This window comes from Stenella coeruleoalba, assembly GCF_951394435.1.
Source record: "Stenella coeruleoalba genome assembly, chromosome: 6".
NCBI lineage: Eukaryota > Metazoa > Chordata > Mammalia > Artiodactyla > Delphinidae > Stenella > Stenella coeruleoalba.
The window spans coordinates 121,565,259-121,589,719 of NC_137151.1; the positions used below are offsets into that span (position 1 = coordinate 121,565,259).

Here is a 24,461-nt window from a genome sequence, read left to right on the forward strand (position 1 = left end):
ATGTAACTGTCACCACAGTCAAGATATGGGACACTTCCATCACTCCAGTAACTGGCCTTGTGTTCTATCCCAGTCAACCAACACTTTCCCTAGACCTTAGGCAACCGCTGATCTGGTATCTGTCACTGAGATTAGAATAATCTTTAATAGAGTTTCATCTGAATGGAATTATACAAATATGAATGGAAAAAAGCTGCTATGAATATTTGACTACATGTGTTTATGTGAGTAAATCGTTTTGTATTTCTTGGGTAAATACTTGGAAGCAGGATTGCTGGGTCGTATGGTAGGTGTATGTAAACTTTATAAGGAACAGCCAAACTGCTTTTTAAAGTAATTGTACTAAAAAATAAAAATAAAGTAATTGTACTATTTTACATTCCTACCTCTGCATTCTTGCTGACACTTGCTATTATCAGTTTTTTATATCTTAACCACTCTTGTGGCTGCGTAGTAGAATTTCATTGTGACTTTAATTTTCATTTCTTTCTTTCTTTCCTTCCTTCCTTCTTTTTTGGTCACACCACGTGGCTTGCGGTATCTCAGTTCCCGGACCAGGGATTGAACCTGGGCCACAGCAGTGAAAGCGCCGAATCTTAACCACTAGGCCACCAAGGGACTCCCTAATTTGCATTTCTTTATGACTGCTGCTGATGAACGTCTTTTCATGTGCTTACTGATCACATGCATATCTTTAAAAAGAAAAGTGTCCCTTCAAATCTTCTGCTCATTTTTATTGGGGTAGTTGCCTTCTTATTTTTGAGCTGTAAGAGTTCTTTATATGCTCTGGATACAAGTCCTTTGTCAGATACATGTTTTGCTGATGTTTTCTCCTGGTGTGTGGTTTATATTATATTTTTAAAATAATGTCTTTCAAAGAGCACATGTTTTAAATTTTGATAAAATCCGACTAATCAATTTTTTTAATAGTTTGTACTTTTTGTGTCCTAAGAAATCTTTGCCTACCCTAAGGTATGAAGATTTGGTCCTATGTTTTCTTCAAAACGTTTAAATAGTTTTAGTTTCTCTGTTTAGGTTTATGGGAGTGGCAGTGGGGAATACCATCTCTCAGGGGTCAGGCTCGAGAGATGTCGTTTTCTATTTCTGGCCTTTTTTGGGGTGACCTCACCCACACCCCTGGCTTCAATCACCACCATATCCTGATGGTTCCAAGTCCATCTGTGCAATCCAGGCCCCTCCTCTGCTCCAGATCCGTGAAGCCAACTCGCTTGGACATAACCTCCTGGTGTTTCACAGGCACAAGGAACACAGGCTCCTCCCTCCCCACAGCCCTGCTTCTCCCCAGGGCCCGCATCTCTGTGAAGGTACCACCATCCTCCCAGGGGTCCAGCTTTCCCCAGGGGCTCCAAGTACAAGAAGTGCAAGTAGAGATCAGATGACACCAACGTCTAAGTAAAATGCCACTGCATTAATGTAGAATGGAAGAGAGCCCTTTAATGGGACAAGAACAGTCTCACTCCTCTGCAGGTGTGTTCCTGCCCTCACCCCAATACTCACAGATATTTTAATTGGTTTGGAGGAATAGCTCAGGGGCTGAAATATTTCACCCATAGCTAAGAACCCCTTTCTATTGCCCAGTCTACGCACAACGTCCAGATCCAGACCATCCTCCCCTGGGCAGTGTGGGATGCCCTCTGCGGCCCTGTCCCTGCCTTCTCTGGACCCGTCCTTCCTGCGCTGTCCTCTGTGAGTGCCCCCTAGCAGATGCTTCCTCTACTGCCTCTCACATCTGTTCTGTCTCCAGTGCTTCTGTAACCTTGATTCAGCCCCTCACCTCACACAAACAGCCTCTGAATATGACACCTGGGGTCCAGGTTGACCCCTCTGAACTATTCCCTACTTCTTTGCAAAAGGGACTTTTAAAAAACACAAACTTGGCCAGGCCACAACAACTTTAGTTGTTGCCCGGGACTTCGGGATGAATCTCAAGCCCCCAGCTTGTGGTCCCCAGTTATAGGTTAAATTGTGGCCCCCTCGAAAAAGATACGTTGTAATCCTAACCCTTAGCACCTCAGAATACGAGCTTATTTGGACACTGTGTTTACAGAGGTAGTCGGGTTAATGAGGTCATTTGGGTTGACCCCAATCCCATATGACCAGTGTCCTTATGAAAAGAGATTTAGCCACAGAGACAGACATGCACAGAAGGAAGATAATGTAAAGACACCCGAGGGAAGACGGGAAGAGTGATGCCCCTATAAGCCAAGGAAGACAAGGTTGCAGGCAAATACCAGAAGCTGGAAGAGGCGAGGAAAGGTTCTCCTTCAGAGCCTTCAGAGGGAGCGTGGCCTTGCTGACACCTTGATTTGGACCGTGCCCTCAGAATGTGAGACAATAAATTTCTGCTGTTCTAAGTCACCCAGTTTTGGGCACTTCGTTACAGCAGCCCTAGAGGTGAATACAGCCCTCTCCGTTTTCAGCCTCCTGCTTCCCGCGCTTGTATGCTTCGTGAGTTTGCCAAGGTGTACAGTCCTCTTACTGTTAGGAATGCTTCCTGCCATGTCCATGCCTCTGTGCAGGTGGGGCCCATCAAAGCACCAAATATGACTTGCCCTCTTGCAAAAAGCCATAAAAATTGGTGTTGGGAAAGGCAGCCTCATGCACGCAGTGTTTTGGCCCTCACTTGGCGGCATAAGAATGGGCCCTGGCTTAGAACTCTTCCTTACCAAGAGCCTATGCCGGGCTTATCACCTTGTGCGGGAGTGTCTTTCCCTGTTTCAGTTTAGTGACTGCCCTTTTGTCTTTGTTTGAAGTGTGTGCATCTTATGGCACTTGGCCAACTCTCCTGTTATATCTGTCCTCCTCGGAGAGGGGATGGAGTCTTTCCACTGCGGCACAGGGGGGATGCATGTAGGCAAATTGCCTTGCATCAGGCATCATGGGAGACGGACTGGCCATGGCAGACTGATGCCCAGTGTTGGAGCTGAACTTGCTCTGTATCTTCTCTGCATAAGTAAAGTGTTGTCCCATCCAGTGCGTGACTGCACCGTGTTCTTCTTGGCGACTCAGATACCGACATGCAGTGGGCAGAGGTGTTTGTACTTCTATTCCTGGTGGCTGGCATAGTGATGATCTTTGCTATTCTCCATGTAGTTGGTGTCCTGCTCTGGGATTGGTGACCAGTGCCCGGTAATCTGCTTGACAGATATGATAGGATGTAAGCTGGGAGTAGAGGTCAGAAACTGAGCCTTGGGGGAAAACCTGCAGTTATGTGGCTGGGACAGAAAAAGAGAGCATAGATGTGGCTGTTGGAGGGGAAATAAGAGAATCAGGACCATGGACGCACAGCTTCCAAGGATGATGCAGGGTTGCCAAGGAAACACACCACAGCTTGGTGGAGACATTAGGGGCTTGTCAAGTCCACTGCCCCAGGGTGATGCCGGCTCCCTGGGGGTGATGGGCTGACTGACGTGCTGGCTACTTTCTGGCCACATGGGCACAAGTGGGTTGTGGATAGTCTCCCTGTTGAGAGGTAGGAGCTGGTGCATCGGGCAAGGGCAGAGTTGGAGAGGTGGGTGCTATCATGAGCGGGGAAACTCTCCTCTGGCTCTTGGCCACCCTGGGGCTCCCATGCCATCTGCTGTCTCCTTCATCCCTTTCAACCTCCACTGCTTTGGCTTGCTCTCCAGTGCCTGCAGATAGCCTTTCAAAAAGAAGTATTTCCCGGGAATTCCCTGGTGGTCCAATGGTTAGGACCTGGAGCTCCCACTGCTGGGGCAGAGTTTGATCCCCAGTCAATCCCACAAGCCCTGTGGCAGGGGCAAAAAAAAAAATTTCCCAAGGGATTATAATCATTATGTGTGGGAGCATTGGACTGATAGGAGCTACTCCTACCGGAAGCCAGAAATGCTTCTAGGTGAATTTAAAAATATATATATTTTTGGTCATATTACAAATCCCAGGGAGATTTTGCTTGGCCTGCCATTACATCTACAGCTTAAATGGGGGCAAAATCAAGAGTGTTGCAATGTTAAATCTTCCCACGCAGGATGTTGTATGCCTCTTCATTTATTTTATTCTAGTCTAGATTGATATCTCTAACTGGAGCAGAGAAAACACCACCACCCTTTCCAATCCCCGAAGTGCACTGTGTATCCTTACTTGGCTTATAGCATCTGTATTAGGTTGAGTGGCAAAGCACGGCAGCTGATCACAGTGAGGAAAGCCAGAATGTTGCCCTGGATACTCACTGACAGGTGTCCATTGCAGTTAGAGCCAGACCAGTAACAGGGACTACTGAGTTCTTAGCAAATGAAGGGGATACAACTCTCCTAACTTGCTGCTTCTGCCACCAGATAGGGTGTCGCTAGATTCCCTGGTGGCTGGAAACCCAAACAGCAGCTTCTCTTGCTAACAACACTGACAGCAGCTGCAGCAGCAAAAACAGACTTGAAGTCCCACCCTCCCAGCGGCCCTGCTCCCTTCCCTAGCATATCCTTATACCCTGAAAGTAGCACGTGAGCAGCCTTGATCCTACACTCTCAAGAAATTCTGCATGGCTGTTTGTGGAAATGAATGGGGGACAGAAACGACGGGATTTAACCTGGGAGTAGAGGACAGAAACTGAGCCTTGGGGAAAACATGCAGTTATGTGGCTGGGACGGAAAGAGGATCCAGAAAGAGAGAGCATAGATGTTGCTGTTGGAGGGGAAATAAGAGAAGCAGGACCCTGGACTCACAGCCTCCAAGGATGGTTAAAGCAAACGCTCCCTGCACAGTGGCAGCTGGTATGACACAGGAGGCGTCTTGGTGTGCAACGTGTTGCTCAGTGGTGGATCCCTAATGGGGGTAACTTTCTCCGAAAGGGAAGCCTCAGCCTGGCCGGTCCTGCGGCCTGGGACAGGATATCGCTATGGCAGAAGCCATGGGTGCAGAAGAGCGTGCTCAGTGAGAGAGAGAGAGAGCTGGGCAGCCCAAGGAGCCCTCCCGCACCATCCCCAGGGCGGACGGGACACGGAGATGTCCGTATCTTGCTGAGCACGTGTGGGCATCAGTCTCTGTAGCAGGGCCGGACTCATGGGCCCCACCTCAGAAGGTCCCACAGATTATGGAGCCCCTCTGTTCTGGAGGAATGTGTCCTCATCAGGACTTAGGACTGTAAATGACCTTGGAGCAGAATCTGAACATAAACTATAAGTTGTAACAAAGGCCCAGATTAATGTACACCCCAGTCCCTAAACAGAGTAGCAGAAGACTGGAGCCCGCAGCATCAGAAGAGGAATTCAGAGAGCCTGCTCCGAGGCCAGGGGACGGCGCTCTCTGACTCCACTCTGTCATTGCTAAGGGTTGCCTTGTCCATTGACGCCTTAGATAACGGCAACCCTTATTCCATGAGGTGGACACAGAATTCTCAACCAACGCTTCTGCTGTCCTTCCTCCGGAATCCCTCCAGATATTTCCATAGCTGACAGCCACTTGAATAGACTCTGCCCTGAACGTTGCAAGAGGTGTCCCCATGTGGAACGGGAACAAAACGGACAGCTGGCATCCCCTCGCCGCTGAGAGAAAGCCGTCTTGGCAATGTTATATATTTTCCTGGATGTGCTCTGTGTTCACCCATGATTGGGGCAAAGAGTTGAAAGAGTTATCAAATAAGGTCACACCCAGCAGAGAGGTTCTGGCTGGGACTAGGGCATAGGTGACCCCGCAGAGCTCAGTCACAGCCCCATAGAACATGGTTAACAGAGAAATAGGAGGTGATCGAAGGGAATGCGCAGGCACAGCCTTGCTTTGGGCATTGGATGAAAAACAAGAGAGTGAACTAGAATGCTCCCCAGAGGGAGCAGCAGAGTCAGATGAGTTTTTCCAAGATAAGGGGGAGTGGTCTTTCCCTAGATGAAAGCAGAGGTTATGAAACACAGGGATAGACTTATTCTGTAATGATTAATGTAATGAGGGAGCACTGCCTTCCAATTACATGCCATTTTGCTTAAGAGGCCTGATGATAAGATAAAGAAAACAAATGCAGGCGGCACAGCCTGAACGGAAAGTCAGCTGCTTTGGGCTTCTGCAGAGATGTCCCTGGGGCTGCAGCTTCCCTGGCAGTTGCTCCCTGGCCTCTTGCTCTGCCTGTGCGTCGGGCGATGGGCCGAGGCTGGGAAGGTGCTGGTGGTCCCCATGGAGGGCAGCCACTGGCTCAGCATGCGGGAGGCCGTGCGGGAGCTCCATGCCAGAGGTCACGAAGCAGTGGTCGTTTCTCCCGAGGTGAATATGCACATCAAGGCAGAGGACTTTTTCACCATGAGAACCTATGCTGTCCCATACACCCAGGATGAATTTGATTACATCGTGACAGGCATGACTCATCTGTTTCTTGAAAGAATACATTTTCTAACACTGTTTTTGGAAACTATGGCCTCTTTGAAAAATGTGTCTTTGGTCTTTCAAAGGTCTTGTGAGGAACTATTGTATAACAGGGACCTGATCAGGCACCTGAATGCCAGTTCCTTTGATGTGGTTTTAACGGACCCCGTTTACCCCTGCGGAGCGGTGCTGGCTAAGTACCTGTCGATTCCAGCTGTGTTTTTTTTGCGTTCCATTCCATGTAACTTAGATACTGAGGGCACAGCGTGCCCAAAGCCTTTTTCGTATGTTCCTAGTTTACTAACAATGAATTCAGACCACATGACATTCTTCCAAAGGGTCAAGAACCTGCTCTACCCTTTGAGCTTCAAGTACATTTGCGAACTTTCTTTTACTCCTTATGCACGTATGGCCTCTGAGCTTCTTCACAGAGAGGTGTCGCTGGTGGAAATTTTTGACTCTGCATCCATTTGGCTGTTCAGAGGAGACTTTGTGATGGACTACCCCCGGCCAATCATGCCCAACATGGTCTTCATTGGGGGTATCAACTGTGCCAACAGGAAACCATTATCTCGGGTCTGTATTGGTGCTTTTATTCAATCAATGTTCCAAGTGGAGCCTATTATTTTAAAAAACAACTTACTTCCAGGTGCTTATTTATCTACTGATCTTTTTAAAGATTTCCACCGGGCTTCCCTGGTGGCGCAGTGATCGAGAGTCCGCCTGACGATGCGGGGGACGCGGGTTCGTGCCCCGGTCCGGGAAGATCCCACGTGCCGCGGAGCGGCTGGGCCCGTGAGCCATGGCCGCTAAGCCTGTGCGTCCGGAGCCTGTGCTCCGCAATGGGAGAGGCCACAACAGTGAGAGGCCCGCAAAAAAAAAAAAAAAAAAAAAAAAAAAAGATTTCCACCTCTCATTCTCCTTCTAACAGTCTTTGGTGAGATAAATTGTTAAAGTGCCTCCAGTAGTGCAGTAAAGGTTTGCGATGGTCCTTGAGAGGAATGAGAGGAAGCGGTGAGGGTCCATAATAGGATTGACAAGCAATGGTGTGATTCAACCGTGATCACCCTTTAGTAAAGGCATGTTCGTAACAGTTGTGCAATTTTCTCCAGCTGAGTAGGAGCAGAGAACTTGAGCTGTGAATCCATCCATCAGGGGTTTTTGCTTGAGGGTGTTCAAGAAGGATGAAAGAACTGGCAAATTACATTTGTTTAAAAATTTTTTTTAAACACTTCTTTTTTTTTTACAAGCCTGGCTTTGTTTGTTGTTGTTGTTGTTGTTTAACTTAATTAATTAATTTGTTTATTTTTGGCTGCATTGGGTCTTTGTTGCTGCACACGGGCTTTCTCTAGTTGCGGCAAGTGGGGGCTACTCCTCGTTGCGGTGCGCGGGCTTCTCATTGTGGTGGCTTCTCTTGTTGCGGAGCACAGGCTCTAGGTGCGTGGGTTTTAGTAGTTGTGGCACACGGGCTCAGTAGTTGTGGCTCGCGGGCTCTAGAGCGCAGGCTCAGTAGTTGTGGTGCATGGGCTTGGTTGCTCCGTGGCATATGGGATCTTCCCAGACCAGGGCTCGAACCCGTGTCCCCTGCACTGGCAGGCGGATTCTTAACCACTGCTCCACCAGGGAAGTCCCAATTACATTGGTTGACCTGATAGTTCTTAGTGGTTTTGTCTTGGAATGGACGGAGGTGTGGTCACAGGAGACCTAAACACCAAAAGGAAGCAGAAGTTTCAGAGAGGTCGAAAAATTAAGTGGAAGTGAGACAATGCCAGAGAGAGAAGTTGGGGTCTCTGTGATCAGAGAAAGAAATAATTGAGTCCAACTTTTCAGAGATGGAGCTGTGCTGATGAGAAGTCTTCTGACCAGGAGTTGGTGTCTGGAGTAAAATGTGGGGATGAACCAGAGTTTGATGGCATGTCAGATAGGTCTTCTGCTTGGGACACTGAGGGCATCAAAGGATAGTGGCAGGGGCTAGAGAGGAGATAAAACTGAGCCTATAAACTCAGTGAAGGTGGGGACAGTGATGCTGAGAAATGAGTCTCAAAGAGGAAGGGTTTGTTAGGAGGGGCTGACCACATCACCAAACCTACCCCGGCCCAAGCCACCCCACCCCAAGTTTCCATGACAGGAACTACTGCTTTCCTCATCCTTTCAGAGTCTTCTTAGGTTAAACCTGAATATTTGAGTTTAATTGAAATAGGACTCTTGGGGGCCAGATTTGTTCCTTAATCCACTGAGTTAGCCATCCTTTTTGCCCTTTTATGTAATAGTCACTGAATTTATATTAACTTCCGTGACTTTAGATCTCTTATAGTTTTTGTATTCTTACTTTTGTATCTCTTTTTATTAATGTAGTATATGTTATTGCACAGGACTCTAACTTCATTTTTCTTTTTTGCTCACACCATAAAGGATCTATTCTACTGGTTTTTTCTTCCTATATGCAATGCATTTGACCAGTTATAAAATATGTATGTATATATTAGATTTGTAAAAAGGGAAAGTAGGGAGGCATTTTAAAAAACAATTGCCGCTCTTTTCTTTTTACTTTTTCTGTGTGAATATATTCTCTAGAGTAGACTGCATTGGTTCAAATCCTCACTACCATTTTATAGCTGAATGACCTTGGGTGGGTGACCTAACCATTCTGACCTTAATACTGTCACAGAGAGCACACAAATGTTATCTATTATCATTATTTAAAAGGTGCCAAGCAAGCCAAGGTATGTCATCTGGCGGCACGTAGATACGTTTGTGCCAGTTTATTTGGTACATGAAAGATCATCTACACTGAAATTCTCAAGTTTTGTACATTGTAAGCACAGCATTATCTTTTTTGTTCCACTAGCTTTTGTTTTACTTTGAGATTTTGTCATTCTTATTTATTTGGCTTGGTTTACCCTTAGATGTGACTCCTTTAAATGTTTATGGAAATTCTTCTCAAAATATGAAAGACTAAAGTCTAAAGTTTTAATATTTTTGTTCCTTTTCTTCTTAAAGTTTATGATGGGTTGAATTATATTATTGGTCTTCTCAAAGAAATAACTTTTGGATTTGCTTATTCTTTTTACTATTTTTGTTTTCTATTTCATTAATCGCAGCTTATTGTTTTTATTAATGCTATCATCCTTGTATCCCTTGATTTATGTTATAGCTGTTTTTCTCATTTCCTTAGGTAAGCATTAAGTTCCTTTATGTTTTCTTAATAATGAAGAATTGAAGGTCATACATAAAACGTTTTCTTGAATCCTTAGATTTTGGTATAAATTGCTCTCATTTTCTTTCTCTTAAATTTACATTATTGATTTCCTCTTTGAGTCCGTGGCTATCTATTTTTTTTAACAAGGCTGTTTCTTAATTCCCATATAGTTAAGATGTTTTGTAGCCATCATTCTCTTATTTTTCTCTAATGATTTTGAATTATAATCAGAGAATGCTTCTTGTGGGGTCACTGCTTTAAAAAATTTCTTAATAGGTTTTCTTTATGGTCTAGTACAGAATTATCCAATAGAAATATACTGCAAGCCACATATGTAATTAAAGGCTTTTTAGTAGACATATTAAAAAAAGCAAAATGAGTGTTAAAATTAATTTTAGTAATATATTTTATTGAATCAAATATATCAAAAACATGATCCATTAAACATATACTCAATATAAAAATTTTTTCAGGTACTCATTTGCCATTGTTTCTTCCAGTTTTATTGAGATATAATTGACATGCAGCACTGTATAAGCTTAAGGTGGACAGCATAGTGATTGACTTACCTAGATCATGAGACGCTTACCACAGTAAGTTTAGTGATCACCCATCATCGCATATGGATACAAAATTAAAGTAAAAGAAAATTTTTTTTTCCTTAGGATGAGAACTCTTAGAATTTACTCTCAGCGACTTTCATAGATAACATAGAGCAGTGCTAATTATCTTTACCATGTTGTACATTACATCCCTAGCACTTATTTCTCTTACAACTGGAAGTTTGTACCCTTTGACCGCCTTCATCCAATTCCCCCTCCCCCCATTCCACGCTTCTGGTGGCCACAAATTGAATTTCTATTTCTATAAGCTTGTTTGTTTGTTTTTGAAGTATAATTGACCTACAGCACTATGTTAGCTCCTATCACACTACATAGTGATTCAGTACTTCCATACACTTCAAAATAATCACTACAGTAAATCAGGCTATGATATTCACCGTAGAAAGATATTACGTAACTGTTGACAGTATTTCTCACACTCTAATTTCTTACCTGTAACATATATTTTGCAACTGAAGTTTGTATCTTAATCCCTCCCACCCATTTCTCATCTTTCCGTACTCCTCTCCACTCTATCAACTACCTGTTTGTTCTCTGTATCTATGAGTCTGTTTCTGTTTTTTTTTTTTAAACATCTTTATTGGAGTATAATTGCTTTACAATGGTGTGTTAGTTTCTGCTTTACAACAAAATGAATCAGTTATATATATACACATATGTTCCCATATCTCTTCCCTCTTGCGTCTCCCTCCCTCCCACCCTCCCTATCCCACCCCTCTAGGCGGTCACAAAGCACCGAGCTGATCTCCCTGTGCTATGCGGTTGCTTCCCACTAGCTATCTACCTTACGTTTGGTGGTGTATATATGTCCATGCCTCTCTCTCACTTTGTCATAGCTTACCCTTCCCCCTCCCCATATCCTCAAGTACATTCTCTAGTAGGTCTGTGTCTTTATTCCTGTTTTACCCCTAGGTTCTTCATGACATTTTTTTTTCTTAAATTCCATATATATGTGTTAGCATACGGTATTTGTCTCTCTCTTTCTGACTTACTTCACTCTGTATGACAGACTCTAGGTCTATCCACCTCATTACAAATAGCTCAATTTCGTTTCTTTTTATGGCTGAGTAATATTCCATTGTATATATGTGCCACATCTTCTTTATCCATTCATCTGATGATGGACACTTAGGTTGTTTCCATCTCCTGGCTATTGTAAACAGAGCTGCAATGAACATTATGGTACATGACTTTTTTTTTTTTTTTTTTTGCTGTACGCGGGCCTCTCACCATTGTGGCCTCTCCCGTTGTGGAGCACAGGCTCTGGAGGCACAGGCTCAGCGGCCATGGCTCACGGGCCCAGCCGCTCCGTGGCATATGGGATCTTCCCGGACCAGTGCACGAACCTGTGTCCCCTGCATCGGCAGGCGAACTCTCAACCACTGCGCCACCAGGGAAGACCCATGACTCTTTTTGAATTATGGTTTTCTCAGGGTATATGCCCAGTAGTGGGGCTGCTGGGTCATATGGTAGTTCTATTTTTAGTTTTTTAAGGAACCTCTATACTGTTCTCCACAGTGGCTGTATCAATTTACATTCCCACCAACAGTGCAAGAGGGTTCCCTTTACTACACATCCTCTCCAGCATTTATTGTTTCTAGATTTTTTGATGATGGCCATTCTGACTGGTGTGAGATGATATCTCATTGTAGTTTTGATTTGCATTTCTCTAATGATTAGTGATGTCGAGCATTCTTTCATGTGTCTGTTGGCAGTCTGTATATCTTCTTTGGAGAAATGTCTATTTAGGTCTTCTGCCCATTTTTGGATTGGGTTGTTTGTTTTTTTGTTATTAAGCTGCATGAGCTTATATTTTAATATTTTATATTTTATTTATATTTTATATTTAATATTTTCTCCCACTCTGAGGGTTGTCTTTTGGTCTCGTATATGGTTTCTTTTGCTGTGCAAAAGCTTTGAAGTTTCATTAGGTCCCATTTGTTTATTTTTGTTTTTATTTCCATTTCTCTAGGACGTGGGTCAAAAAGGATCTTGCTGTGATTGATATCATAGAGTGTCCTGCCTATGTTTTCCTCTAAGAGTTTGATAGTTTCTGGCCTTACATTTAGGTCTTTAATCCATTTTGAGCTTATTTTTGTGTATGGTGTTAGGGAGTGATCTAATCTCATACTTTTACATGTACCTGTCCAGTTTTCCCAGCACCACTTATTGAAGAGGCTGTCCTTTCTCCACTGTATATTCCTGCCTCCTTTATCAAAGATAAGGTGACCATATGTGCGTGGGTTTATCTCTGGGCTTTCTATCCTGTTCTATTGATCTATATTTCTGTTTTTGTGCCAGTACCATACCGTCTTGATTACTGTAGCTTTGTAGTATAGTCTGAAGTCAGGGAGCCTGATTCCTCCAGCTCCATTTTTCGTTCTCAAGATTTCCTTGGCTATTCGGGGTCTTTTGTGTTTCCATACAAATTGTGAAATTTTTTGTTCTAGTTCTGTGAAAAATGCCAGTGGTAGTTTGATAGGGATTGCATTGAATCTGTAGATTGCTTTGGGTAGTAGAGTCATTTTCACAATGTTGATTCTTCCAATCCAAGAACATGGTATATCTCTCCATCTATTTGTATCATCTTTAATTTCTCTCATCAGTGTCTTATAATTTTCTGCATACAGGTCTTTTGTCTCCTTAGGTAGGTTTATTCCTAGATATTTTATTCTTTTTGTTGCAATGGTAAATGGGAGTGTTTTCTTGATTTCACTTTCAGATTTTTCATCATTAGTGTATAGGAATGCCAGAGATTTCTGTGCATTAATTTTGTATCCTGCCACTTTACCAAATTCATTGATTAGCTCTAGTAGTTTTCTGGTAGCATCTTTAGGATTCTCTATGTATAGTATCATGTCATCTGCAAACAGTGACAGCTTTACTTCCTCTTTTGCAATTTGGATTCCTTTTATTTCCTTTTCTTCTCTGATTGCTGTGGCTAAAACTTCCAAAACTATGTTGAATAAGAGTGGTGAGAGTGGGCAACCTTGTCTTGTTCCTGATCTTAGTGGAAATGCTTTCAGTTTTTCACCATTGAGGACGATGTTGGCTGTGGGTCTGTCATATATGGCCTTTATTATGTTGAGGAAAGTTCCCTCTATGCCTACTTTCTGCAGGGTTTTTATCATAAATGGGTGTTGAATTTTGTCGAAAGCTTTCTCTGCATCTATTGAGATGATCATATGGTTTTTCTCCTTCAATTTGTTAATATGGTGTATCATGTTGATTGATTTGCATATATTGAAGAATCCTTGCATTCCTGGAATAAGCCCCACTTGATCATGGTGTATGATCCGTTTAATGTGCTGTTGGATTCTGTTTACTAGTATTTTGTTGAAGATTTTTGCATCTATTTTCATCAGTGATATTGGCCTGTAGTTTTCTGTCTTTGTGACATCCTTGTCTGGTTTTGGTATCAGGGTGATGGTGGCCTCGTTTGGGAGTGTTCCTCCCTCTGCTATATTTTGGAAGAGTTTGAGAAGGATAGGTGTAACTCTTCTCTAAACGTTTGATAGAATTTGCCTGTGAAGCCATCTGGTCCTGGGCTTTTGTTTGTTGGAAGATTTTTAATCACAGTTTCAATTTCAGTGCTTGTGATTGGTCTGTTCATATTTTCTATTTCTTCCTGATTCAGTCTTGGCAGGTTGTGCATTTCTAAGAATTTGTCCATTTCTTCCAGGTTGTCCATTTTATTGGCATAGATTTGCTTGTAGTAATCTCTCATGATCTTTTGTATTTCTGCAGTGTCCGTTGTTACTTCTCCTTTTTCATTTCTAATTCTATTGATTTGAGTCTTCTCCCTTTTTTTCTTGATGAGTCTGGCTAATGGTTTATCAATTTTGTTTATCTTCTCAAAGAACCAGCTTTTAGTTTTATTGATCTTTGCTATCGTTTGCTTCATTTCTTTTTCATTTATTTCTGATCTGATTTTTATGATTTCTTTTCTTCTGCTAGCTTTGGGGTTTTTTTGTTCTTCTTTCTCTAATTGCTTTAGGTGCAAGGTTAGGTTGTTTATTCGAGATGTTTCCTGTTTCTTAAGGTAGGATTGTATTGCTATAAACTTCCCTCTTAGAGCTACTTTTGCTGCATCCCATAGATTTTGGGTCGTCGTGTCTCCATTGTCATTTGTTTCTAGGTATTTTTTGATTTCCTCTTTGACTTCTTCAGTGATCACTTCGTTATTAAGTAGTGTATTGTTTAGCCTCCGTGTGTTTGTATTTTTTACAGATCTTTTCCTGTAATTGATATCTAGTCTCATAGTGCTGTGATCAGAAAAGATACTTGATACAATTTCAATTTTCTTAAATTTACCAAGGCTTGATTTGTGACCCAAGATATGATCTATCCTGGAGAATGTTCCATGAGCACTTGAGAAAAATGTGTATTCTGTTGTTTTTGGATGGAATGTCCTATAAATATCAATTAAGTCCATCTTGTTTAATGTATCATTTAAAGCTTATGTTTCCTTATTTATTTTCATTTTGGATGATCTGTCCATTGGTGAAAGTGGGGTGTTAAAGTCCCCTACTATGAATGTGTTACTGTCGATTTCCCCTTTTATGGCTGTTAGTATTTACCTTATGTATTGAGGTGCTCCTATGTTGGGTGCATAAATATTTACAATTGTTCTATCTTCTTCTTGGATTGATCCCGTGATCATTATGTAGAGTCCTTCTTTGTCTCTTCTAATAGTCTTTATTTTAAAGTCTATTTTGTCTAATATGAGAATTGCTACTCCAGGTTTCTTTTGGTTTCCATTTGCATGAAATATCTTTTTCCATCCCCTTACTTTCAGTCTGTATGTGTCTCTAGATCTGAAGTGGGTCCTTTGTAGACAGCAAATATATGGGTCTTGTTTTTGTATCCATTCAGCCAATCTGTGTCTTTTGGTGGGAGCATTTAGTCCATTTACATTTAAGGTAATTATCGATATGTATGTTCCTATTCCCATTTTCTTAATTGTTTTGGGTTCATTATTGTAGGTCTTTTCCTTATCTTGTGTTTCTTGCCTAGACAAGTTCCTTTAGCAGTTGTTGTAAAGCTGGTTTGGTGGTGCTGAACTCTCTCAGCTTTTGCTTGTCTGTAAAGGTTTTAATTTCTCCATCAAATCTGAATGAGGTCCTTGCTGGGTAGAGTAATCTTGGTTGCAGGTTTTTCTCCTTCATCACTTTAAGTATGTCCTGCCAGTCCCTCCTGGCTTGCAGAGTTTCTGCTGAAAGATCAGCTGTTAACCTTATGGGGATTCCCTTGTGTGTTATTTGTTGTTTTTCCCTTGCTGCTTTTAATATGTTTTCTTTGTATTTAATTTTTTTTTTTTTTTTTTTTTTTTTTTTTTTTGCGTTACGCGGGCCTCTCACCGCCGTGGCCTCTCCCGCTGCGGAGCACAGGCTCCGGACGCACAGACTCAGCGGCCATGGCTCACGGGCCTAGCCGCCCCGCGGCATGCGGGATCCTCCCAGACCGGGGCATGAACCCGTGTCCCCTGCATCGGCAGGCAGACTCCCAACCACTGCGCCACCAGGGAAGCCCTGTATTTAATTTTTGACAGTTTGATTAATATGTGTCTTGGCGTATTTCTCCTTGGATTTATCCTGTATGGGACTCTCTGTGCTTCCTGGACTTGATTAACTATTTCCTTTCCCATATTAGGGAAGTTTTCTACTATAATCTCTTCAAATATTTTCTCAGTCCCTTTCTTTTTCTCTTCTTCTTCTGGAACCCCTATAATTCGAATGTTGGTGCGTTTAATGTTGTCCCAGAGGTCTCTGAGACTGTCCTCAGTTCTTTTCATTCTTTTTTCTTTATTCTGCTCTGCAGTAGTTATTTCCACTATTTTATCTTCCAGGTCACTTATCCGTTCTTCTGCCTCAGTTATTCTGCTATTGATCCCATCTAGAGTATTTTTAATTTCATTTATTGTGTTGTTCATCATTGTTTGTTTCAACTTTAGTTCTTCTAGGTCCTTGTTAAATGTTTCTTGCATTTTCTCTATTCTATTTCCAAGATTTTGGATCATCTTTACTATCAGTATTCTGAATTCTTTTTCAGGTAGACTGCCTATTTCCTCTTCATTTGTTAGGTCTGGTGGGTTTTTATCTTGCTGCTTCATCTGCTGTGTGTTTTTCTGTCTTCTCATTTTGCTTACCTTACTGTGTTTGGGGTCTCCTTTTTGCAGGCTGCAGGTTCATAGTTCCCGTTGTTTTTGGCGTCTGTCCCCAGTGGCTAAGGTTGGTTCAGTGGATTGTGTAGGCTTCCTGGTGGAGGGAACTAGTGCCTGTGTTCTGGTGGATGAGGCTGGATCTTGTCTTTCTGGTGGGCAGGTCCACGTCTGGTGGTGTGTTTTGGGGTGTCTGTGGACTTGTTATGATTTTGGGCAGCCTCTCTGCTAGTGGGTGGGGTTGTGTTCCTGTCTTGCTAGTTGTTTGGCATAGGATGTCCAGCACTGTAGCTTGCTGGTCGTTGAGTGAAGCTGGGTGCTGGTGTTGAGATGGAGATCTCTGGGAGATTTTTGCCATTTGATACTACGTGGAGCTGGGAGGTCTCTTGTGGACCAGTGTCCTGAAGTTGGCTCTCCCACTCAGAGGCACAGCACTGACTCCTGGCTGCAGCACCAAGAGCCTTTCATCAAAAAGAGGAAAAGGGGAAAAACTCATAAATCTTGCTCTCAAAGTCCACCTCCTTAATTTGGGATGACTCGTTGTCTATTCAGGTGTTCCACAGATGCAGGGTACATCAAGTAGATCATGGAGCTTTAATCCGCTGCTTCTGAGGCTGCTGGGAGAGATTTCCCTTTCTCTTCTTTGTTCGCACAGCTCCCAGGGGCTCAGCTTTGGATTTGGCCCGGCCTCTGCGTGTAGGTCGCCGGAGGGCATCTGTTCTTTGCTCAGACAGGACGGGGTTAAAGGAGCCGCTGATTCGATTCGGGGCTCTGGCTCACTCAGGCCGCGGGGAGGGAGGGGCACGGAGTGCGGGGCGGGCCTGCGGCGGCAGAGGCCGGCGTGACGTTGCACCAGCCTGAAGCACGCCATGCGTTCTCCTGGGGGAGTTGTCCCTGGATCCCAGGACCCTGGCAGTGGCGGGCTGCACAGGCTCCGCGGAAGAGGGGTGTGGATAGTGACCTGTACTCGCACACAGGCTTCTTGGTGGCGGCAGCAGCAGCCTTAGCGTCTCATGCCCGTCTCTGGGGTCCGCGCTGATAGCCGCGGCTCGCGCGCGTCTCTGGAGCTCTTAATCCCTTCTCCTCGCGCACCAGGAAACAAAGAGGTAAGAAGTCTCTTGCCTCTTCGGCAGCTCCAGACTTCTCCCCGGACTCCCTCCCGGCTAGCCGTGGCGCACTAACCCCCTGCAGGCTGTGTTCACACCGCCAACCCCAGTCCTCTCCCTACTCTCAGACCGAAGCCCGAGCCTCAGCTCCCAACCCCGCCCGCCCTGGCGGGGGAGTAGACAAGCCTCTCGGGCTGGTGAGTGCCGGTCGGCACCCATCCTCTGTGCGTGAATCTCTCCGCTTTGCCCTCCGCACCCCTGTTGCTGTGCTCTCCTCCGCGGCTCCGAAGCTTCCCTCCTCCGCCACCCGCAGTCTCCGCCCGCGAAGGGGGTCCTAGTGTGTGGAAACCTTTCCTCCTTCACAGCTCCCTCCCACTTGTGCAGGTCCCGTCCCTATCCTTTTGTCTCTGTTTATTCTTTTTTCTTTTTCCCTACCCAGGTACGTGGCGGGTTTGGGTTTCTTGCCTTTGGGAGGTCTGAGGTCTATCTGCCAGCATTCAGTAGGTGTTCTATAGGAGTTGTTCCACGTGTAGATGTATTTCTGGTGTATCTGTGGGGAGAAAGGTGATCTCCGCATCTTACTCTTCCGCTATCTTCCCAGAAGTTCTCTGTTTTGTTATAGTTGTTCATGTTGTTCATTTGCTTTGCCTTTTATTTTCCACATGTAAGTGAAATCATACAGTATTTGTCTTTCTCTATCTGACTTATTTCACTAAGCATAATAGCCCCAGGTCCATTCATGTTGTCGCAAAAACAAGATTCCATTCTTTTTTATGGCTGAGTAATATGCAATAGCCAATATTCTTGTCTATTGTAAATAATGCCGCAGTGAACATAGGGATGCATATATATTTTGTAATTGGTGTTTTCCTTTCTTTGGTTAAGTGCCCAGAAGTAGAAATGCTGGATCATATGGGGTTTCTATTTTTAATTTTTTGAGGACCCTTCATGTTGTTTTCTATAGTGGCTTCCCCAATTTACTTTTCCACCAATAGTGTACGAGGGTTCCCTTTTCTCTACATCCTCACCAACACTTGTTACTTATTGTCTTTTTGATAATAGCCATTCTGACAGGTGTGCAGTGATAATCTTATTGTGGTTTTGATTTGCATTTCCTTGATGATTAATGATGTTGAGAATTTTTTCATGTGCCTATTGGCCATCTGTCTGTTTTCTCTGGAAAAATGTCTATTTGAGTCCTCTGCCGATTTTTAATCATGTTATTTGTTGTCGTTGTTGACTTGTATGTTTTCTTTCCGTATTTTGGATATTAACCCCTTATCAGGTACATCATTTGCAAATATCTTCACCCATTCAGTAAGTGGCCTTTTCCTTTTGTTACTAATTTCCTTTGCTGTTCAAAAAATTTTAGTTTGAACTTGGGTGGGGTTTGTGCCGCAGCCGCAGGCTGACGGCGCAGGTCAGGTCCCTCCGGTCCGCGCTCCCCGGCTCCGAGGCGGTCGATGGGACTGAGCGCTGCGGAGCAAGCGGCGGCGCCCGTCGCGGGGCTGGGGCAGCGCAAGAGCCCGCCGGGAGGCTCGGGCATGGCGGGCCGCAGGACCTGAGCCCTACCCCTTGGGGAGCAACCTAGTGGCGGGCGATGGGGATGGAGCGGGGCTGCCGCCGCCGCCTCCTCGGCCCCGCAGCGAAGCACCGGGCAGCTCGGGATCATGGCCCTGGAGCAGCTCTGCTCCATCCTGTGTGGTTAATAACAATACTTGCAGTGGAAGGGATTGCTGTGGCCCAAAAGACTCAAGATGGACAAAATATTGGAATCAAGCACATGCCTGCAACCCAGCGTGGCCTTTGGGTTCGAACCAGCAATGGAGGTCATTTTGCTTCACCAGATTATCTTGACTCATATCCACCAAACAAGGAATGTATCTACATTTTGGAAGCTGCTTCACGTCAAAAAACACAGCTGACCTTTGATGAACATTATTGTATTAGAACCATCATTTGAATGTCGGTTTGATCACTTGGAAGTTCGAGACGGGCCGTTTGGTTTCTCTCCACATGTAGATCGTGACTGTGGTGTGAAAAGCCCTCCATTAATTAGATCAACAGGGAGATTCATGTGGATTAAGTTCAGTTCCGATGAAGAACGTGAAGGACTGGAATTTCTAGCAAAATATTCGTTTATTCCAGATTCAGACTTTACTTACCTAGGAGATGGCCAGTTTGAATTGTCAGGAGCTGACGGAATAGTACGTTGGAGTCAGGTAGAACAAGGGGAGAAAACAAAACCCGGCCAAGCGGTTGATTGCATGTGGATGATTAAAGCTACTCCAAAAGGTAAGATTTATTTGAGGTTCCTAGATTATCAAATGGAGCACTCAAATGAATGCAAGAGAAACTTCGTTGCAGTCTATGATGGGAGCAGTTCTATTGAAAATCTGAAGGCCAAGTTTTGCAGCACTGTGGCCCATGACGTAATGCTTAAAACAGGAGTTGAGGTGATACGAATGTGGGCTGATGAAGGTAGTCGGCTTAGCACGTTCAGAATGCTTTTTTTTTTCTTTTTTTATTTTTTGCGGTACATGGGCCTCTCACTGCTGTGGCCTCTCCCGTTGCGGAACACAGGCTCCGGACGCGCAGGCTCAGTGGCCATGGCTCACGGGCCCAGCCGCTCCGCGGCATGTGGGATCTTCCTGGACCGGGGCACGAACCCGCGTCCCCTGCATGGGCAGGCGGACTCTCAACCACTGCGCCACCAGGGAAGCCCCAGAATGCTTTTTACTTCCTTTGTGGAGCCTCCCTGCACAGACAGCACTTTCTTTTGCCATAGCAACATGTGCATCAATAATTCTTTAATCTGTAATGGGGTTCAAAACTGTGCATACCCTTGGGATGAAAATCATTGTAAAGAAAAGAAAAAAGCAGGACTGCTTGAACAAATCACTAAAACTCACGGAACAGTTGTTGGCATTGCGTCAGGGATTGTCTTGGTCCTTCTCATTATTTCTATTTAAGTACAAGTGAAACAGCCTTGAAAAAAGGTCATGGCTTGCAAAACTGCTTTTAATAAAACTGGATTTCACGAAGAGTTTGATCCTCCTCATTATGAATTGTTTTCACCGAGAGACAAGAAGACATCTGCAGACCTGTCGGAGGAACTGGACAGCTACCAGAAGGCGCGGCGCTCCTCCACTGCGTCGCCATGCATCCACGACCATCACTGTGGATTGCAGGCACCCAGCATCAAGCAAAGCAGGACCAACCTGAGTTGCATGGAACTTCCCTTCCAAAATGGTTCTGCACAACCGCAGCCAATGAAGACATTTAATAGCATCTTCAAAAAGAGAAGCTACACTTTCAAGCAGGCACATGAGTGCCCTGAACAGGCCCTAGAAGACAGAGTAATGGAGGAGATGCCCTGTGAAATTTGTCAGAGGGAGGGAAGATTCTGCACAAGCATCCACAGCCATCGATTTTTTTTTAACATCTTTATTGGAGTATAATTGCTTTACAGTGGTGTGTTAGTTTCTGCTTTATAACAAAGTGAATCAGTTATACACATACGTGTATCCCCATATCTCCTCCCTCTTGTGTCTCCCTCCCTCCCACCCTAGCCATCGATTTTTAATCTTCTACTGAAGGTGACATTAATCACATTAATTAAGTATGGGTGCTACAGAGCACCCGTACTGTCTTCAGCAGCCAACCCTTTTCTCCTGTGAGAACTAGGAAGACCTTCAATCCCCATTAATCTAATGTAGTGGTGAAGTTTTTATTATCTCAGGCAGTCTATATATGTTAACTCAACCAAGGAACTTACTCCATTCAGTAAAAACCAAAAACTAAGCCTCTATTGCTCAGTAGCATTTGGAGAGAGGAGGGGTAGTGGTGCGCCAGGCTCAGCTGCCTGCCTGTCTTAGCAGCAGGAAGACTGCTCTTGATTGACACAGCTCTGTCAATATTTTGATCCCACAGTAAGTTTAAAAGTAAGATTTTTCTTCACATTCCTTTTATTTTTTTCTTTTCTCTAAATTTAATTTGTTTTATAAGGCAGTAATTTTACCCTTTCAGTTTCTTATATAAATGGTTCATGTATCACACGTATTTCAATATAGGCATTTGTTCTAGAATTTGTCAAAATATAACTAGTTACTGTGGTAAGTGCCAATTAAGACACAGAGTTGTGTTCTGTCCATCTGCTTCTTCTTGACTGGTTTCTATACTGCTGCCTTTGAATTACTGGATCCTTAGTCTTTATTTTCTGTGATATGATTTAGCACCTTTAAGGCACATTTTGTCTTAGTTATATTATACGAGAAAGTTTCATAATCCTGGGATATATGCACCATTGCCAGTTATACCTAAAAACTTGAAAACGATTAAAATTTTTAGAAATGCTTTGAAATTCCCCATGTTTTATCACGTTCAGTGATAGCCCATTCACTCCTGTGAGCAAAAAGTCATTTAATGCATTTCGGGGAGGCCTATCATTATATTCACTTCCTGTGTTTCTCATTACTAGATCTGTGTCTTTTATTATCTTTATAAAAAGATGATCTCACTCCCTTTGTGTTGGTTTATCTTATAGGATATGGTAACCAAGGTTGTACGAGAGTTAAAGGAAAATGCCTAAGAAATTGTATCAGCCTTTAGATTGCTTCTTATTTGGGATAATACATTTTTCTAGTTCTTACCAAGAATAACAATTTCTACTTTTTTTAAAACTGCACTTTTGACCTTATTTTTTTAATGGTATATAAACAATAATGTATAAACATGATATAAAAACTCTGATAAAAACTCTGATTTAGACTTCTGATATTATTTGATACTGTACAGACTTTATTAAATCAAGATTAAAGAGCTACAGGACAGACTTCTTTCAGTGTTCACGTTAGCAGCTTTGTATGCAAATATGCTGTGATGGAACGCTACACTGTAATTTACTGTAAAGACCTTGGTAATGTGTACATAAGCATTTGTTTCCTCTTGTTGTTGCGTTTAGTTTATGATAAATTTTTCACTGTGTGATATTTATTGTTCTAAATCACTACACAAATCTGATATTAAAATATATATTATTACATGAAAAAAAAGATTTTAGTTTGATATAGTCCCATTTGTTTATTTTGCTTTTGTTTCCCTTGCTTAAGGAGACATATCCAAAAAAATTTACTAATATTGAGGTTAAAGAGCATACTGCCTGTGTTTTCTTCTAGAAGTTTTATGGTTTCAGGTCTTACGTTTAAGTCTTTAATCTATTTTGAATTTATTTTTGTGCATGGTGTGAGAGAGTAATCCAGTTTGATCTTTTGTATGTAGTTGTGTTTTCCCAACACCATTTACTGAAGAGGCTGTCTTCCCCTCATTGTATATTCTTACCACCTTTGTCATAGATTAATTGCCCATATAAGTGTGGGTTTATTTCTGCTCTATATTCTGTTGCATTGATCTATGTGTCTGTTTTTGTGCCAGTACCGTTTGTTTTTGTGTGTGTGTGATTCTCAACATTTTTATTTAAAATAATAGCCGTGGGGGGCTTCCCTGGTTGGGCAGTGGTTAAGAATCCACCTGCCAATGCAGGGGACATGGGTTCAATCCCTGGTCCGGGAAGATCCCACATGCTGCGGAGCAACTAAGCCTGTGCACCACAACTACTGAGCCTGTGCTCTAGAGCCCATGAGCCACAACTACTGAGCCCTCCTGCTACAGCTACTGAAGCCCATGCACCTACAGCCAGTGCTCTGCAACAAGAGAAGCCACCACAATGAGAAGCCCACGCACTACAATGAAGGGTAGCCCCTGCTCGCCGCAACTAGAGAAAGCCCGCGCGCAGCAACAAAGACCCAATGCAGCCAAAAATAAATAAATAAAATAAATAGTAAAAATAAATAAATAACATGTTCTTTTTAAAAAATAAAATGAAATAATAGCAGTGGGGAATACGACCATCTTTTCATATTTCCAAATGAACGCTTTAAATAATCCCCAGTTTTTATTACTTACGTGTCCAGATTCTACCAGTTGTGCTTGGCTTCTTTATCTTTCTTTTTTTTTTTTTCGGTACACGGGCCTCTCACTGTTGTGGCCTCTCCCTTTGTGGAGCACAGGCTCCGGACGTGCAGGATCAGCGGCCATGGCTCACGGGCCCAGCCGCTCCGCGGCATGTGGGATCTTCCCGGAGCGGGGCACGAACCCATGTCCCCTGCATCGGCAGGCGGACTCTCAACCACTGCGCCACCAGGGAAGTCCCTATCTTTCTTTTTTAGCCCTCACTGGGATCATAAGTTTTCTTTCCGTCAAGGGAAGTTTGTTTGTGATGGTTTCTGGGCTATCAGATTTGGCATGTACAGTTGCAAACATAGTTGGAGCAGCACTCACAGCTAACATACACTAACATTAACAGCAAGAAGAAGTTTTTTACATGGTGTTTCCTCTATGTGTATCATCCCACAAATTGCCTTCAATCATAGACTGAAGTACCATACTGTTTTGATCACTGTAGCTTTGTAGTATAGTTTGAAACCAGGGGCATGACACCTCCAGTTCTGCTGTTTTTAAAAATTGAAGTGTAGTTAATTTACAATGTTGTGTTAATTTCTATTGTACAGCAAAGTTATTCAGATATATATTCTTTTTCAGATTCTTTTTCATTATAGATTATTACAAGGTATTGAATACAGTTCCCTGTGTTATACAGTAAGAACTTGCTATGTATCTATTTTATATATAGTGATGTGTATCTGTTAATCCGAAGCTCCTAATTTAACCCTCCCCTGTCCTTCCCCTTTGGTAACCATAAGTTTCTCTTCTGTGTCTGTGAGTCTGTTTCTGTTTTGTAAATAAGTTCATTTGTATCATTTTTTTAGATTCCACATATAAGTGATATCACATGATTATTGTCTTTCTCTGTCTGACTTAACTTCACTTAGTATGATAATCTCTAGGTCCATCCTTGTCACTGCTCCAGTTCTATTCTTCTCTCTCAAGATTTTTTTTTTTTTTTGGTTATTCAGGGTCTTTTCTGTTTCCATACAAATTTTAGAATTATTTGTTATCATTCTGTGAAAAATGCTGTTGGTGTTTTAATA

The 24,461-nt window shown here is 43.2% G+C and overlaps 1 protein-coding gene and 1 pseudogene across 5 annotated transcripts in view; both read left to right on the plus strand.

The window, feature by feature from the left end:
• Positions 1-24,461, plus strand: part of LOC307188137 (UDP-glucuronosyltransferase 1A1-like) — a gene marked incomplete at its 5' end in the record, with an annotated part of 68,156 nt that overhangs the window by 16,344 nt on the left and 27,351 nt on the right. The window contains one exon of one of the 4 annotated variants that reach the window (XM_079924887.1): positions 5,745-6,900. The exons of the other annotated variants lie outside the window; for them this stretch is intronic. Within the exon in view, the coding sequence (XP_079781013.1) occupies positions 6,037-6,900 (864 nt within the window). Of the gene's footprint in view, positions 1-5,744; positions 6,901-24,461 lie in introns of those variants that run through there. 4 annotated transcript variants of the gene reach the window in all.
• LOC307188034 (neuropilin and tolloid-like protein 2) lies at positions 19,083-20,939 on the plus strand (annotated as a pseudogene). Its single transcript has one exon. The product of its transcript is annotated as a neuropilin and tolloid-like protein 2 (transcript).